The 18,950-nt window shown below is 34.7% G+C and overlaps 1 protein-coding gene and 1 pseudogene across 1 annotated transcript; one reads left to right on the top strand and one right to left on the bottom strand.

The window, feature by feature from the left end:
* Positions 1-344: 344 nt before the first annotated feature.
* LOC138329626 (prolyl 3-hydroxylase 2-like) lies at positions 345-14,764 on the top strand (annotated as a pseudogene).
* Positions 14,765-14,946: 182 nt separating this feature from the next.
* LOC138329628 (zinc finger protein ZFP2-like) lies at positions 14,947-18,379 on the bottom strand. The gene has a single exon (XM_069276729.1). The coding sequence runs from the start codon at positions 18,182-18,184 to the stop codon at positions 17,261-17,263; it is 924 nt and encodes a 307-aa protein (XP_069132830.1). The 5' UTR covers positions 18,185-18,379; the 3' UTR covers positions 14,947-17,260.
* Between the last annotated feature and the right edge of the window lie 571 nt (positions 18,380-18,950).

Raw genomic sequence — 18,950 nt, 5'->3', positions numbered from 1 at the left:
GTTTAAGTACATTTTGTGACCCTCGGATAGATTACCCATACCCTAGTTTAGCCTTCTAATATCACAGATAGGATACCTTATACCACATAAACTTTGTCTTTTAATCATATTGTACTGTGGCGGCATTATTATACAGTACTTAAGTCTGTAATTTGTACTCGGTCTGATGTATCAATAATTATTCAGATAGTTATTGCTGAAATCATAAACTGTGACACTATCCTTCCCTTTTTTGTAAACGAACTTGCTAATCAATATTCTTGTAGTTTCCCCAAGCACATCAGTACATGGCCCTTAGGCTATGAGTGATATAGGTACATGTACATATTGTACGTCGTAAACGACCAGTGTCATAGGTAATGTACATAATATGAGGACTAAATATCTAGGCGGAATGGCGGGATGGATACCATGTGCCTGTGTGATAGTGTTGTGTCTTACTTGTGTGTCATGTGTAGACTCAGGTACGAATATTTTTAAGGTTTATTCCAAGGGGAAAACCGCTTACAAGAACGAAAAATGGAGCACGTGCGTTAAACATATAGGAACAACAATAAGTTTATATAAACGTTATAAGGAAAAACTTTTAGAGTGTGCTGTGAAATGTAAGAAGGAGCAGGTTCATACCTCTACAGATATACAGTGATTCAGTGATGGGGTATATAATAAAAAGACACCTGCTATCAGACCAGGACTGCTTCGTCACGTGTCATAGGGATACCACTGCCCAGATAATGGACGGTAGACACAAAACTAATTTCCCAAAGGAATTCGAAAGTATGAAGCCGTACTTCTACTTCCAACACTGTTTAAACAAGGTAATGTAACTATATCCATAAATCAACAGGAAAATGATAATAAAAAAAACACGAAATGAAATAATCAGATATTTAGATAGTCTACTTATACTAATAATAGTAATATAATTTCTGGTTTGAATTTTCATTAATACTTATTACTGAATTCAAACATAATACACTGTTAAGGACAGGAAAGTAGCACAAAGTCATAATTTGACATCAATTTGACATCAGCACAGATATAACCTAACATCACTTTATATTGTGTCTATAAATTTTTACTTTTATTTTTCCGGTCTGAATGTCATACAATATGAATAAGCATTACCATTTAATACAACACAACATGGATTGCCTATATAATATTGAATTGATTTGAAACTTGGAATAGGAAGACATCCATTGATTATAATAAACTGATGTTACAGTAGAACAATGGAATTGATCCCCTGGATCTGCTGGCACTGACTATTTGATTTCGTTCAATCAATATTATATTGGAATATTTTGTGTATTGCTGTATTCACAAGTACTCCGTCAGGCCAGAACCGTATCTGGTGAATATTCCGTAGATGACGTCTCTAAACCGGGTGTGACAAGTAACTCAAGTTGTTCATGCACGTAAACAAGTTGTAAGGAAGCCTACCTGTGTAATTGACAGGTACGTTTCAGACCAACAGGTAACAACATTGAGCTGGGGTATATACAGACTTCAAATGAGCTTGGAAGATCGTCTAGGGCTGGTGATATCGATGCGAAATTTAATGCGAAAACCAGCAGATCATGCCAACCAGCCCTGTAATATTATAAACTGTATATAGCCTTCATATATAGCTGAGCTGTGTACGCGTGACACCGTCCATACATAGTCTAATCCTTGTTAATGTGTGTCATCTGTCAACGAGATCCAGGTGATTCCCATAATATTATTACTTTTTCCAGTGTTATTTGTGTCAGTTATCTTCCCCGAGCCCAAAGCATTTACAAATGTATATAAAAAAACAAGTTTACCTCTAACATTTCTTCATTTACTTCATTTTGGTGTTTTTTTTCTTTCTTCATTTGACATAAATAATTTCATTATACCAAGACAAAACACGACTTTGAAATATTTACTATTAATATTTGAAAAGTACAACAAAACACTACAAGTTAGCTTCAATAGTAGAGTACAACAGCATGACTTTATACATAAGTTTTTATGAGGTCAAGGACACTCGGGACATAAAATACCAAAAAATATAGACAGTTATGGTTTACAGAGGTGTCGTGTCGTGTCGTCCATTTGTAAGGTTTGATCCTACATTGTACATATCCCTCCACTGAAACTGAACATACTCTGTCAATCTGTCCCTAACCAAAACGATTATCTTTCACATTGTTTAATTTCTCAGTCCTTTATACTGGGAGATAACAGTTATTGACTCTGCTGTTATCTGAAAACGTTTTAGTAGGGAAAATGAAAAAGTAGGTTTTCATTAATTAATATTAATGTTTTCAGTTAAGCGATCTTTAAAATGTTTAATTGATTCATATTTCTTTCTCTTTTTAAACACTTTTTGTCTTTGTTTTACCTATATTAAAATATTTTGGGCAGTACATGTTGTACATGTAGTCAAAAATACAAACATATGTAAATAAATAATAGAAACAAATCGATGAATATTTTTTTACATAAAAATCAATCAATTAATAAATAACTATGCGTTACATATTGATTTCAGGCTCTATAGTAAATTATCTGATTCTAAGCGTAACAGTAAATTTTGTTTTAGTATGTTTTGTATAACGGTACGTAATCAGATATCAAATCACGATAAAATCACTGATACACATAACCGCTGACAGTTATACTGATCAAGGAGACTATACATAATGTACTATGATTTACAGAGGTAAGTACTCCAACAATGTGCACCACAGGATTTTATTACAAAGTGTAGTGGTCATCCTGTATACGTGTCGTGTCATAGATTTATGATGTTAGATAATACAGTCTTCAGTATATGGACTTCAATCAACTTAGTTATCGCCGCCTTACTGGCCATCCAGGTACGTGTCGTGTCATAGATTTATGATGTTAGATAATACAGTCTTCAGTATATAGACATCAATCAACTTAATTATCGCCGCCTTTTTTCCCCCACTTTAATCAAACTTTAAAAGCTAAGAAGTTGATCAGCTTAAATGTTGACTAAAAAAGGAATCTTACTCCAGGAATATATTAATTGAAAAAGAAAATCATTTGAAATGTAATTTAAAGAAAGTTACGAAGAAATGAATTAATGATGCCAAAACAAGCGCTTTTTATCCATATTGTTATTCCAAATACTAGCAGATACAGAATTGTATTAACGTTTTCTTTTTATTTAAAGGCAAGCTGCTGAATATGTTCTAACCCTTAGTATTATAACCCTTGAATAATATGTTTGTAGTAGTTGTTTTGTAAAACGATATCCAACTTTATATATGAGACATAGTTACACAATGATAATAACTTCTGATCCCACAGGTAACACAGGTGTACAATGCAGCCTCAGCTGCCTATACTTTCCTGGTCCGGAACCCTGACTATGACAACATCCTAACCACATTAGGGGTTTACAGATATGAACACAAGATCCCTGACTACGCCATCTTTGACATGGAAGAAAGGCCCTACATGGTACGACTTATCTTTTTATTCTACATTGTTTAATGCAAAATCATTTTTCAATCTCCATTTTTTGAAGTTAAGCGAATTCTATTAAAAATAGAAAACCAACAACATTTCTGTAAGCTTGCAGTTTCCTTAATAAAATCAAGTAACCCGTGATTTATACATATAAATACACTTGAATTATCAGTCTGAAAAAAAGAAATGGCACATAAGAATCAATGAAAACTTTAGTATCGTTATATTGAAGTTAACTGAATAGAGTAAAACAGTGGTTGATTTAAGAGCAACATTTCTTTATTCAGATTGAGCGGTACATCCAATTCTTTTTTTCTTTATTTTATATTTAAGAGCCATCGGCGGGAAGGAGAGTTGGCATACCTGTACAGAAAATGGACGGATGTTGTCAAGCATACGGAGGCGGCATTGGAAGAATTCTACCACGAGGAGGAGAGCTGTCGGACCAAGTGTGAGCTGGGTTACTCCACCAGTACTTCGTCTGGGCTTACACAGATCATAGTAGGTACTGTACATCTTTTTCTCAATCGATAAATATTCACACAGTATTATTAATTGACACAGATATAATGCACAAATGGACGAATATATCACAAAGTATGAACAATTTCAGTATATTGTTAAAATAGGAATACTGCAAATGAACAAAGTGACGTAGAGAAAGCATTTTTTGAAACATCGATATCCTAACAATGATTCGCTGTTTATGTAGAGCACTCTGATGTTTGTGTTCTACATACTTCCACATATAACAAGTCTATATTTACTGTAGTCCATATAATTCTATTAAGTTTCGTGATGTCATTGCTATCTCATACGATAAAAAGGTTTTTTTTATATACAAAGTGACCCTGCAGGGGTCAGGATTGACAGACAGACAGACAGACATTCTTTATTTCCTCTGAATCGAGATTGCATACATGTCATTTTAACATTTCAATTTAACTGCAAAACAGCCGTATTTACATTATAATTACAAGAACTCAGTCGTTGAGGAGTACACTCATCTCCGTAAGCATTCCTTCCACTGCATTGCTTAGAGCAACCATCATATTCTGCCATTCGATATCCTCTAATTGTATAAGTGTCCTTCCGCCAAGAATGAATGAACACTTTTCATCTGGCTCTAATGTGTCAAAACTAACGTATTTCTCTACGCTAATACAGTTTACAATTTGTTCATATAAGTTGTCCCTGCTTTTGTACAGTGATGGACACTCAACTAAGAAATGCTTTACGTCATTGTCCACTCGTTTGTTGCACAGTTTGCAAATTGCATAGTTAAGTTCAACCCGGTACGAAAGTTTGACCAATTCACAAATTTTCCACGTATTCTTTGGAAATTTCAGTGTTAAATCCCATAAGGGATTTGGTCCGAGAAAATGGTGAACTGCCTTATAATATGATAAACTAGGACGATTTTTACATTTTTCCGACCATATATCAAAGTAAAAATTTGTCACTGCTTTTTTAATGAACGATTTCCACTGAAATTCTCTATAAAATTCACCGGAGATAACAAAGTCAAAGAAGAAGGCTTCAATGCTAAATTTCACCATTGTGTCGAGGATATCCACGTTAAAGCTGACGTTTCTAAGTTTTTGTGGCGTAAACATAAATGTACGTAAACGAATAATAAAGAGAGTTTTCCAAACAAAAGACGACTTAGCACGACACAGCTTGTTCCATAGATACAATTTCCAAACTTCCACATCCGACCATATATCGTCAGGTAGATCTATAGCCCTGGCAGTTATAGCTGAGGGTGATGTTTTCTCAAAGCCTTGGCATCTTCGCGCAGCGTACCGTATTGTTGTATTCAATATATCATTCGATTTCTGCGTAGTATTCGCCCAAAGTTCACATCCATAGAGAATACCTGGTATGATAATTCCCTTAATGAGTTTTGCACTTTTTAGAGGGTTTAACCCGCCAGGATAAATACCTACACTTATTAAACTGTTGAGGTTCCGTCTACCTTTGTTACACGCGTTTACTATGCCAACGTCAGCTTTAAGGTCAGAACAAAAGGTAATTCCCGCGTAAACTTTCGGGTTAGTCCATTCTATTATTGCGCCTCCAAGTGGCACACTGCTGTAGGGTAACTGGCATTTCGTTTCTTGTGAGAAAATTGCATCAGCAAAGATTTGCAAGAGTTATAGTTTAGCCTCCAGGTTTTAGCATAGGCACTAACGACATTAAGTTGAGCTTGTAGATTTGCAATACTACCTGCCAATACGAGAGTGTCGTCGGCTAACAAAACACAAGGAACGTGTAATGTCTGAATATGTAGGCCAAATTTTGCGTCATCAAGGTCACGCGCAAGATCATTTATCATAACGAGAAACATCCAGGCTGACAATGTTCTCCCTTGACCGACCCCTTGCTTGACCGGATAGGGTTCGCTCAGTTTATCTTCAAATAATACGCGTGATGTTACGTTTTGAAATGAGTTGTTTAATATTCTCCAGAATTTTCCATTGAAACCTAAGTTGTACACTTTGTGTAGAAGCCCGTCTATCCATACACTATTAAATGCTTTGGCATTGTCCAGGAAAGCTGCGAATACGTTGGACCCATTTTCGATGTAATGACAGATTGATTCCTTTACCGTGAATGCGGCCATAATACTGCCACATTCCTGTCTGAATTCTTGATGTAATTTATGTGGAAACTGAATTTCGGCACAACGAGATGATATGCGTTGGTAAAGAATTTTTTCAAATAACTTTTGTAGAACCGATGTTAATGTAATGTCTCTGTAGTTGTTTTTGTTCAGTTTATCTTTATTTCCGCCTTTGAATAGTGTTATAACTATGCCTTTCTTAAAATGATCGGGATATTCCTCTTTGATAAGTATTTGGTTAAATAACATAACAATCGCTTCTAGTAGGCTTTTGCCGCCGTAACGGATATGTTAGATTACTATGCCGTCGTGGCCTCCGGCTTTACCATTTTGCATACTTCTGACTGCTGCTTCAGCTTCTCTTAAAGTTATTGAGCGATCACAAATGCCATCTTCATTCTCATAGCTATTTACAACCATGTTTTGAATATCCATTTGTACCCTGATCTTATGAATATCATCAAAATCTTTTACCTCAGATGGTAGAGCTAGTTGCCTGTAATGCTCACACCACACATTCCTCAGTTCATCGGAGTCACGAATAATTTCATCTTCAACTTTTAGTCCTGAACCTTTTTTATCTGAACATCTGCGTGCATGCACGACCTTGTAGAATGTGCCGACATCGATTTCGGCCGCTTCCTGTAGCTTATCGAGCTGCTGTTGTTCTTAAAGTTCTCTTGCTTCTTTTAATGCGTTACGAAAATATTTTTTAGAATTCTTGTAGTCTTTGTACACTGTATGTTCCATACCGCGCGGACGATCATTCTCTATCCAAGCTCTACGGAATTGTCTCATGTTCCTGTGATATTGTCTGACACTTCCAAAATTCCAGTAGGGTTTTAAGTATTTACGATATCGCCTAACTGGCAGCGTTTTCGATGCATCATTGATAACACAGACAATGCCCTGTACGAAACTGTCAAGCTCATTACAGTTTTTCTCGTAATTATTGATAACCTTTTTGATCGACTGCGAGACTTTCTCAGTGTAAACGATTTTCTGTTCTGAGGATATTTTCCTCCAATGTATTGGCGTAGTCGAAGTGTTTCGAGGCATGTTTCGTATTGCGCATCGGAGTTCAAAGGAAGATGATATGACGCGTTTAGAAAATGATCGTCGTGTATACCACATTGTGTTACATTGTCGATGTATTGTGCTTCTATTAAGATGTGGTCAATCAGTGAACTATTCAATCCATCCCATGAAACGTACGTTACATTGCCGCCTTTCGACCATTCTTGTGAGTTGACCGATACGAGATAATTCTCAGTGATGAAAGTTTCAATGAGTGCTCCTCTGTCGTTGGTTTCACGCATATTCTTTTTACCGAAGCGTTCAGATATGTGTCCATTAAAGTCTCCAAGAATGATAACTTGCCCTTGTTCACTACATAACTGGTATAAATCATTTAAAGTCTGAAGAGTTTCTCGATATAAAACCATCGATAAGTTAAGGCATCAAAACACCAAGCACATATACAAACGATTTGTCATCGAGTTGTATCGACGCGCCTATAATACGATCGTTTCCTTCATTAAGAAGAGGAGATACCTTCAAACATTTGTTCCACAGTATCGCAATTCCCCCAAACCCTCGCGGATGCGTCCTCAGTTCCAATTCGATAGGAATTCGTGTATCGCTGCGTCCGAACGATTCAAAATTACTGTGAGGGAGGCTCTGGGTTCTGTCCTCTGGCTGAGACATACCATAGTCTATAAAAGTGTCAGTTTCTGTTCCAATTTAGCGCTCAACATAAAGGGTTTGGGACGACTGGTTTGCCCGTTGTTAGGCTACTGGGATTTGGTATGATGGAGTGAGTTACATTGTATCCATATAAAACGACCAAGAGTTCCATTATTACAAGTAGACACAACATGAATATACCGCAGCCTTCCAAAAACACCCTATGATAAAGACATTCACAAACCGCAACACCTTGCACACATGGGAGACTGTTCTTAATGGCACACACTGTTAATACAACGTTAATCTAAGAACCCAATCCAAATTTTTCAAATTGAATTATAGAAATATACTTTTGGTGAAATGGAGCCTTGGAATACACATTTACATTAACTGGACCAATGCAAATTTTATCTTCTCTTCTATACTCTAAAAGTACCATTATACGGCTTACTTTATTATAACATTTGTAAATAGTATTCCTAGATAAGATATTTTCTGTCCTGAAATATCATCTAGGAGACAAAAACACCCAGGCTTTACTATATTTACTACTGTTATAGAGGGTATATCATCCGTGTTGAGATGCCAGTTAGACTGCCAGGATACGTTAAGCCAGCTGTATGACCAGAACTACACAGACTATCTCACTGATCACTATATACCTTTACCTGGTGGCCGCTTACGTCAAAAGTAAGTGATAGATTGATGAATCAACTATTCATGTCAAATGTTGTTGACAACTACCTCCTGAAGGTATTTTTTCACAGCTCTTCTTAATTCTTTGACTACGAGTGAACATCCCACCATCACTGTCGACTCCATCGAGTGGGAAATTCCTATTATATGTAAACACATTGCTGTATTATAAATTAAATATGGCATGTCAAACGTTGTGTTAATTATTTGTAAGTAGCTTATGCCTCTTCTGACACCTTTTCTCAAAGTTATATTTAGATTTCACTTGTACCGTTTATTATATTTGTTTGTCAGGGAAACAACGTATTTAAGGAAACAACGTACACAGATATATAGTGTATAATGCATTAAAATCAGTCAGATTTATATAAAGTACTTGCCAAATAATAAATTTCAATTTGAAATCCGAATATTTAGGTAATCCTTACCAGCAGTCTAAATCCGTAAGTAAGTACCAACAGAAGCTGAAAGATAACATATTACGCCACAAAAACATTCTATACAATGTATTCAACTAAACTGTATCAAATAATGCAACGTTTAACATGCTATATATAATAAAAGAACGCTTCTGTGAACAGGACATGATATGATGTATAAACTACCATAGTAAATGGCGAAATAGAAAAAAAAAGGAACGCAAAACATTTTGTTAAAATCCAGTTAATTGTATTATTAGTTGACGACTACTCTAAGGCTATGGAAGCTGCCAGTACCTACTTAGCCTTCAGGCCCGATGACAAGGGTGTGGTGAAGCTGAGAAAAGACTACATGGGAAAGGTGGAAACAACTGACACCGAATTTACAGTCCGAACGGTAATGATCATCTATGGTATAATGCCAATGACATGTTAAAAATCTTGATGACTTTTTTCACTGTCCCAGAACACCCTTTAGAATGTGATATTTACAATTTTGGACGGTGTAAAGATATAGCGTACACGATTGTGGTGCATGATAATAAGTTAATTTCCAGGTAAATTCACGGTTATTCCAGTTTATGTTCTGTTCGTGTCTATTTGACCTGAAGGCATTTTGCCTTTGTGATTTTTATTTTTAATTTGGTTGTATTGCATTTTCCGTATTTAGGTTTGATTTTGGCTGCTTTTTGTTATTTTCTGTTCGACACAAAGTTATCATCAGATTCAAATTCACCACTAAACCGCGTCAAATCAACAAAATATATTTCCATTGTTCTTATATTGTGTTAACAATGTCTATTGTTGTTTAATTCAGGACGCCACACAATACATCAGCACTAGGAAACATATAGCATATTTACTGGAGGAGGTATCGAGGGATACTCACGGCAAAACGAAATACTTCAAGACAGATGATCAACGGGCAAGTATTAAAAAAAGTATAACTTCTAACAATAATGTGGATTTGTAAAAGTGATTATAACTGTACGGTACATACATAATTCATCATAGTTTTTCCAGTTATTTTATCTCTGATTTTGAATTTATTTTGGTTACTGTCCAAGTCACAGTTTTGAAACACTGTTATCATCGATTTTTCCTTCTTGTCACAGTGTTACAGAAGTGTGTTTCCTAAAACACAAAATAAGCTATATGATACTGACAAGAGGCAAACGACTTTAAAATCTGGTATGTCTCAGTCAGGAAACAAAATCAAAATGTTCCCTCAAGAAAAGTACAATTGATTCAGTATAAGGAAGACTTAAGAAAAATCAACGTTATTTACAAGGTGTAAATCTTGGAAGTGTACGATTTATAACTACTACATTCAGAGCCAAAATGCTGATGTGACCCTTATGGTTACCACGGGCATGCTGTCATGAGTTGCTTGTTCTTTGTATAAATATCGATATGTATTTTAAGTAATTCCTATGTTTTATATAAGAATCCATTCAAATTACGGTTTTATTATTAAGTATCTAAAACATGAAGGTTCCATTCTTAAAGCTATCAGAAATAGCCAAAGGGATGACTTATATTTTATCATCATTATTTTAGGACCATCAAAGTGCTAAACCTGAATCTAGTAGTACAGACAACAGTGATCCGTTGGCAAAACTGGACAATCTATACTTATTTAATACTTCTCGTATTCTTAATCACCTTTTCAATGGATTGCGTAAGTTTTTTTCAGTACAATCTATACCATTTATAAAACTGATGTGAATAGTTGGCTAATCTATTTGGACTTTGTCTCATTTTTTACGATATTTTGCAAAATTTTCTCTTTTTTTTTTCAACGTTAATTCTACAGTATTATTTATTTTAACACGTAAATAATTTTATGGGGAGTGTTTTATATGCATATCCTATCGTCAAGTACCCATAGTTAAATTGCCAACAACAATTAGAAAGTAAAATCATAAATAAGTAATGGGTAATGATTGATACAGAAATGCGCGATATCATCTTACGTTATGGTGTTTACATTTGATGACGTAGGCTATAACGTGACGTTATCTGGCGAAGATTTACACCACGATAAACGTGTGATCATGGACGGACTAGCTACAGCAGAGGAATGCGAGGACGTCATGCGTATATCAAAGGTAGGCCATCCGTCATCAGTCCAGGCCGCCAATCAAGTATCTATCAGCGTATAGTCCAGACTCCAGTTTTATCAATATTCGATAACCTTAGGAATTCCCCTTTCTTGAACATTTCTATTTGAAAGCAATACGACGTCAAAGGTAAATTTTATGTTGAGAAATTTTCTGGGTTCTATATTAAAGAAATGTTCTATAGAGAAATTGAAATTAAAGCATTTCATGGAAAAATATCAACATTGATAAATATAAACCCATGAGTAACGCTTATAGATAAATAATATAATATCGAGGATACAGCAATATGAGGTAGTCATTTGTCTTACATCGCAAGCATTTTGAAGGTGCCAAAATTCATCTTGTATCAGCTAGATTTTCTTTTCCTGAAATCATCATTTCTTGATTGTGCAAAGTTTCTTTACTTGATAATAATCTGATATCACTGGTTTTGTCCAAGGAGGCTGTAATGGGATGGTGGAACGCAATTTCAGAAGCATCAAAGATTTTGAAAAGTGTTCTTGATTGACAAAAACTGTCTCATGTTGAATTAATAATACTTAAACATGTCGAACAAACAAAAATCAGACAATGCATGCAATAAAATGGAAGACTCCTTTGTGTGAATGAACTAAATCGTCCATATGCTCTTTTCAGAATGGCGTTAAAAATGCTGGATATCACGAAGAATACCCGACAGCAGTACGACCAAACTTCGCTAAAGAATTATTTACAGGCATCGATATAATGGATTGTTGGGATGTAAGTAAACATCGACATATTTTGGGGAATATTATGTAACAGTTACAATGTAAACAAACAAGTAAGGGGCCGTTCAGCGGTCGGTCCGTCCAGTCTAGCTTTAGCTACACTGAATCATTAAATCGGTAAATATTACCAAATGTGCTCCTAGTTTTTGGCGAATATTATAGTGGCTATAAGTATAATTTCGTGTCATATCTACATAATATCTTCGACGCCCACGACATATACCAACATCCATGATGATAGTGATATAAATGAGAACGCAACTTAAGAGCATTAATCTTTTGGATAATATAAATAAAACACTATTTAGTGATCGCAAACCGATCACGAATCCTGGTCTACAATATCGCATGTTACGTTTTAAAGATTTCATATTATTTAATAGTTCGTGACAATCAGTAATCGTTACGTTGCTTATCTATTGTAACAAGTAGCTTTGTCCCGCATTACTGTTCGTATCCTATTATGTAATCGTGTTCGTTTTGTATGTCTTGATAAAGGGGCAGATCGCCTCGAAAATTTGACAATTTTGTTTTGTCCACACGGTTGGAATTACTTCCTTGTCCCATAATATAACAAGTAGAAAATATTTGGTTTATGATGCAATTCATTTAATTTACCAACAACGAAGTCAGAAATGAAGACATAGTGAAACTAAGAATTAAGAATTTACTAGACATACATACACATTGTACATGTAGCAAGGTTCCATGAGTAGCTGACCACTGTCAGTAGTTTATACGCTATCACAATAATGAACGTTAAGATGAAGTTAAGGATTAGTAACCTGTTATTGTGGTCGCTGTATAGTTAGTATTACAGAAGAGGTTGAAGGAGAGGGACGTCGACCTCCTCACGAGATTGGCAGAAAAAGCCCGTCTGTTGGTGAAACGCTGGTTCAACGAAACGAGTCCCATCTACCACGACTACACACAGTTTGGCTGTCGGGAGGCACTGGAGGGTACGTAGTTAATTCACTAAAACAAAAACCTTCCATTCAGTTACAGCCTACATTATGTAGTTAGGGTCGTGATGTGGCCTGTTACTGACCTTACGAATTCAATTACCAAATTGGCAGCATTATCAAGCATTTTAGGTCTACATCAAGGGTAAGAAAACAGACTAAACTGCTATGTATCACAAAATTTGTTATACTAAGTACTGTTCTCTATAATTTTCCAGGAATACAGTTTGTAAACATAACACAGTAATGTCAGTAGTCCTTAATGGCTACCAACTAATACTATTCAAGTTAACTAGCTTGAAGAATGTCCTTACGCTTACTTTTCTGGAACACATGAACCAAACACTATGGTATTATTGATGCATTGTCATCACCAATCGGATTTTCTTTCATTGATACAGCTAATACCACTTTTTTTACCTGTTTTTTCACTGTATAATATTCAGGGAAGCAGACAAACCGTACGAGCGAGGACCTGAGTCACCCAATTCACGGAGACAGCTGCGACTTTAAACCAGATAAAGGAATCTGTTCTAGGGAAACTGCAGCTTATCCTTGGCGCAAATACAGGTAAAATATGGATAAGTCAAAGGTCATATACAGAATGATGTTTTCTTGTCTCGGATATAGGTTAACTACAGAAAGGTCAAAGGTCATAATTATATTGAATGTGGAGCATACAGTGTACCATATATCTATTATGTAATATTGCAACAAACGTGGAACGAACATGTCGTTTTCGTAACAAGTCGCAAAGACAATGCTTTGGGGAAATTTAACCATATAGTAATTATTGTGCAATCAATATTATTACAAATACGTTGTAAGAATTACTGCATTGTATGTCCGTGAACAGAAATCTGATTCTGAATCTGATACATCACCTTTTACATTTCATGAAACAAAATGTATTGACTTAATATTGACAAAATACGCTGTTTTGTTGAAGTTACTTGAGTTGCTTATACGTCAAAGGTCGCCTAGAGATTACACAAATCTAGAGTTAGTTCTTTGATTTAAAGCCTGCTGATCAACACCAAACGATAATATTTACCATTATCTACAACGTTTCTATAACTGGTTTGTTTCAGTGCTGTGATGTATTTTAATGATGATTTTGAGGGTGGCAAGTTTTTCTTCGCAAACGCAGACGAATCTGAACAGGTAGAGTGCATATTGAATGAATGGGGGGAACTATCATATACAATACCTGGTCCATGTACATGTTAATTCAATGAAAAAAATAATGAGATTTTAATGCTGAAAGTACATTAATCAACACATTAATAGGCGCATCGTTTTTTGTTGAAATTAAATGTGCAAGTATGCAACAGTGACTTTACTGGTATGAAATGACTAGTTGATGTTAAAATAATAACCAACCTTAGCCTCCAAGATGGTGTTATTATAATATAATTAAAGAAATATTAAAGTTTTTGTTGTGTTTTTTTTTTTTTTTTTTTTTTGGGGGGGGGGGGGGGGGGAGACTGTAACACGTAAACATGTATAACATATTCAATTACTGTATGCTGCATTGTTGTTTAATGTTTTTTTGTATTCAGTGTTGATCCCTCACTACCTATTTACCTTCCAAGTCAATATTGTTTCCTACGATCTTTTATTTACATTAACCTTTGATATTTAGCAGTTAAGATTACAGTAAAACACTAAAACATGTTTTCTACGAACATACCACAACAAATTTATGGTATCACGTAGTAATTTTCAATTCCTCATAATTGCATTCCAAGTCAAGGCCAGCAATGCACATTGGGGTGCCATGTTTTAATTCATTTACTTTAGCCATACGTCTAAATTTATGTGTTGTTTAATTAACAGGTGTCAGTTGTCCCGAAGTGTGGACGGATGGTAGCCTTCCCTAGCGACCATCTACATGGGGTCAAGGCCATCACCAAGGGCAAAAGATGTGCTGCTACTGTCTGGTTTACCGCGACCAAATCACGTGAACAACACAAACCCACATTTACAGGCATTGTCCAATAAACATACGTATAGTACATAATATTAGTTGTTGTTTTTCTATTCATATAATCTGGTTCCCTAGAGCTATGAGTTATCATAATGACAAAACACCTTTTGATATATAGCAGTTTGAAACCTAGAAAATGTAGCAAATGCCAAATAAACAGGTCAACATATTCGATACATAATGATATATAAAATATTACTAAATGTGACATAAGAATGCTTTATTTTTTAATTATAAGAGAAAAAAATGATGACACTTAATTTTACCATACACAACATTTTTAATGTAGAAATAGGACAAACAATGTAAACAACTAAGCACCAGATACATATGTTAATTATGATAAATATATAAATGTCTAAAAATCTTCATACTTACAGAAGTAAACGACACCATTAAACTACAGTGGTATTTTATACCAGGCTTAAACATGAGGACCAATGAGGGTTTTGGAGCCACCATTGTATCACCTATATCTGTTGACCTTCTCTGCTTCTCATTCAACAATGTTGTACATGATGTAAGAATATTGGGAAACTACTAACATGTTATTGATCCTAAGAAAATAAGCATTGAAGTGGTAGCCAACCAACTGCAAACGTCAGAATTCAAGATGCTTTCATTTGTGTTTCATATAAAACCAGGATTGGTCTGATTAGTAGAACATCCTGTAAACAGTCAGGGTCATTAGTCATGTGCAACTAGGAACCAAGGAAAACCTACATAGGAAATTAAAAAAAGTCCACTTGGTTCTTTTATAGCTGGAACAAACTTCAATTGTTGAGATCATCTTGCTTTCTGATTAGTCCTAAAGTAGAATATACCCCATATGACTTGGGACTAACAGGACCTAAATTTGAAATTAAAACTCCTTGAAGTACTTGCTGAGCAATAGCAGCAAAAATGCTAATTGATCAAATTCAAAGATGGCAGTATGTCTGCACTGACATTTTCTGAACAGATAAACTAAACATAATGACAAGAATGGTTTATATTTAATTACTGACATAAGTAATAATGGACAGAAGAATGGGCAGTAGGACAGATGAAAGGCCGATGCACCATGGACAAAAGGCGATATGAGTAGTCATTCTTAATTCTAATGATGATTGACTTAAAATGTATATCTTTACATATACTGTTATATCAATGGCTTTTATAAACAGAATAAAAATGCTATCTATTTATAACAATAAGAAAAATTTACATTTAGTGTACAAATGTAATTGTTAATAAAATGTGCCAAGGTTACACCACTATGTGTAATTGGATATGGGCTTGTAAAAAAGAATAAAAGTCATACATAGCAACTTGTAAGAATCAAAACTATTTTTGCAATGCATTATATTAATCAGAATTAATTACACAATAAATGAATTAAAGAGTGCATGTCTAAGACTGTATGGCCTGCATATAGATACTACTCTGTACTACAATAAATACATGAAAAATTTGACAATAGAAATAGTACCAGCTGGTCATCATATTGATAATTATACACAAACAATATATTGTATACAATTATGCCAAATTACAAAATAATTGATAAAAAATAATTACTGTAAACAGTGCAACAGCTTAATCAGTTTTTGATAAGAATTTAAAATGTAAAATTGATACATTACAAAACATTCAACTCATTTCAACATTCACCTTAATTTTTTAATAATTTATACATGTGTTAAAATGCAACTTTAGTGCCCACGATAATTAGTTATAAAACAACATAACAATTTAATACCTTAAGATTCCATATACAGTCTAATACTGTAATGATAGGGTGTCATTTTCAATGACTTTGTGTACACAATAAACTCTTTTTCTGGACATAGACACATTTTGATGAAAAAGAAAATAATGATAAATAAGATTTAGAATGAGCATAAGATTGATAAATAAAATATTTCCAAGTTCATTCTTCTAAATTAATTATACATATGTGTCAAGCAAATGGGGTTTTAAGTTGGTCTTTCCTACCACCATCTACTTTCACTTGGTGGCAATCTTGCAATTGATTGTGCAGTTTTTGTGCCATAAATAAATCAATGTGCTGATTAAAATGAACCCACAAAATTAATTATCTTTGTGCCATTATTATAGCAAATATAAAATTTGCTCACATTCACTTATGCACTAACATGTTCAATACCAATCATTTGCTCAAATTTGGTTGGGCAGAAACAAGAAAGTATCTCAAATTTGATTGGGCAGAAACAAGAAAGTATCTCAAATTTGAAACTAAATGCATTAGATTGATGAAACACGGTGATCTATATGTAAGTTTATTGTTGTCATGATAACAACTGAATCCTCAGCATTAATTATCATACACATTTCTTTATATTAAGGAACAAAAATTTGAAATTGTAGCTTAATAAAATGAAGAAATGCTTGATAATTTATTCTGTTTCTGCAGTTTATAACTGTATATGCAAGTTAATAAGCTGACATTGTGTCTAACTTTATTGGCTAAACCTATGATGGTTGGTATTTGCTACTTAGCTTAAGCTTATATATATATGTATGTGGTTACATATGTCCATCAACATGTCGTTTGAATGTATTTCGATCTTCCTTTACTGTTTCCCCATCGCTGGTTTGTGTTGACTCTAGCATCATGTCTGAATTGTTGGTATGTGTTGTCGTTTCTACCAGGTCTAAATTTTCTGTATGTGTCTTTGTTTCTGCTATGTTTGAATTGTCTGTTTGTATTGTCGTTTCTGCTATGTCTGAATTGTCTGTTTGTATTGTCGTTTCTGCTATGTCTGCATTGTTGGTATGTATTGTCGTTTCTGCTATGTCTGAATTGTCTGTATGTATTGTCGTTTCTGCTATGTCTGAATTGTTGGTATGTATTGCCGTTTCTGCCATGTCTGAATTGTTGGTATGTATTGCCGTTTCTGCTATGTCTGAATTGTTGGTATGTGTTGTTATTTCTGCCAGGTCTGATTTGTTTGTATGTGTCGTTGTTTCTGCCATGTTTTTACTGTTAGTATCTGCCATGGCCTTCATTATCATCTCTCTCTCATTGTTATGTGTCACCATGTGCCTTTTTAGGTTACACGGCTGACTAAACCTGGTACCACAAAGTTCACATTTATATTTCTGATCTATAGAGTGGGTTTTCATGTGGGTCTTCAGATTATTGGCACGTTTAAACCCCCTGCTACAAATATGACACACATATGGCCTAGCCTCGGAGTGTTTTTTGAGGTGAGATGTCAGATTGGAAGTCTGTTTAAAACCCAGTCCACATACACCACACATATAGGGCTTCTCTCCTGTATGTCCTCGAATGTGTATCTTCAAGTCACGTGAATCATTAAAATCTTCACATTTGTATGGTTTTTCACCTGTATGGTTTCTGAGATGTATTTTGAGGTACTGGGACCTTGTAAATCCTTTCTGACAAATGCCACAGATATAAGCTTTCTCACCAGTGTGTGACATCATGTGTGCCTCCAAGTCGGCGGGCAGAGAGAAACTCCGGTCACAAACATCACAGGGAAACTCCTTATGTTTAGCATGTGTTTTAATGTGAGTCTTTAAGTTAGATCTGTGATTGAATGCCTTATCACAGATGTCACACTTGAGGGATACTCACGGCAAAACGAAATACTTCAAGACAGATGATCTACGGGCAAGTAATTAAACAAGTATCACTTCTAACAATAATGTGGATTTGTAAAAGTGATTATAACAGTACGGTACATACATAATTCTTCATAGTTTTTCTAGTTATTTTATCTCTGATTTTGAATTTATTTTGATTACTGTCCTAGTAACAGTTTTGAAACACTGGTATCGTCGAGTTTTCCTCCTTTTCACAGTGTTACATAAGTATGTTTCCTAAAACACAAAATAAGTTATATGATACTGACAACAGACAAACGATACATCCCACCTGTAAAATCTGGTATGTCTCAGTCAGGGAACAAAGTAAAACTGTGCCATTAAGCAAAGTACAATTGATTCAGTAAAAGGAAGACTTAAGAAAAATCAACGTTATTTACAAGGTGTAAATATTCAAAGTGTACGATTTATAACTACTAAATTCAGAGCCAAAATGCTGATGGGACCCTTATGGTTACCACGGGCATGCTGTCATGAGTTGCTTGTTCTTTGTATAAATATCGATATGTATTTTAAGTAATTCCTATGTTTTATATAAGAATCCATTCAAATTACGGTTTTATTATTAAGTATCTAAAACATGAAG

Source organism: Argopecten irradians, chromosome 8 (assembly GCF_041381155.1).
Source record: "Argopecten irradians isolate NY chromosome 8, Ai_NY, whole genome shotgun sequence".
Lineage (NCBI taxonomy): Eukaryota > Metazoa > Mollusca > Bivalvia > Pectinida > Pectinidae > Argopecten > Argopecten irradians.
The sequence above is the reverse complement of the archived record's forward strand: the minus strand, read 5'-3'. Positions and strand labels throughout refer to the sequence as shown.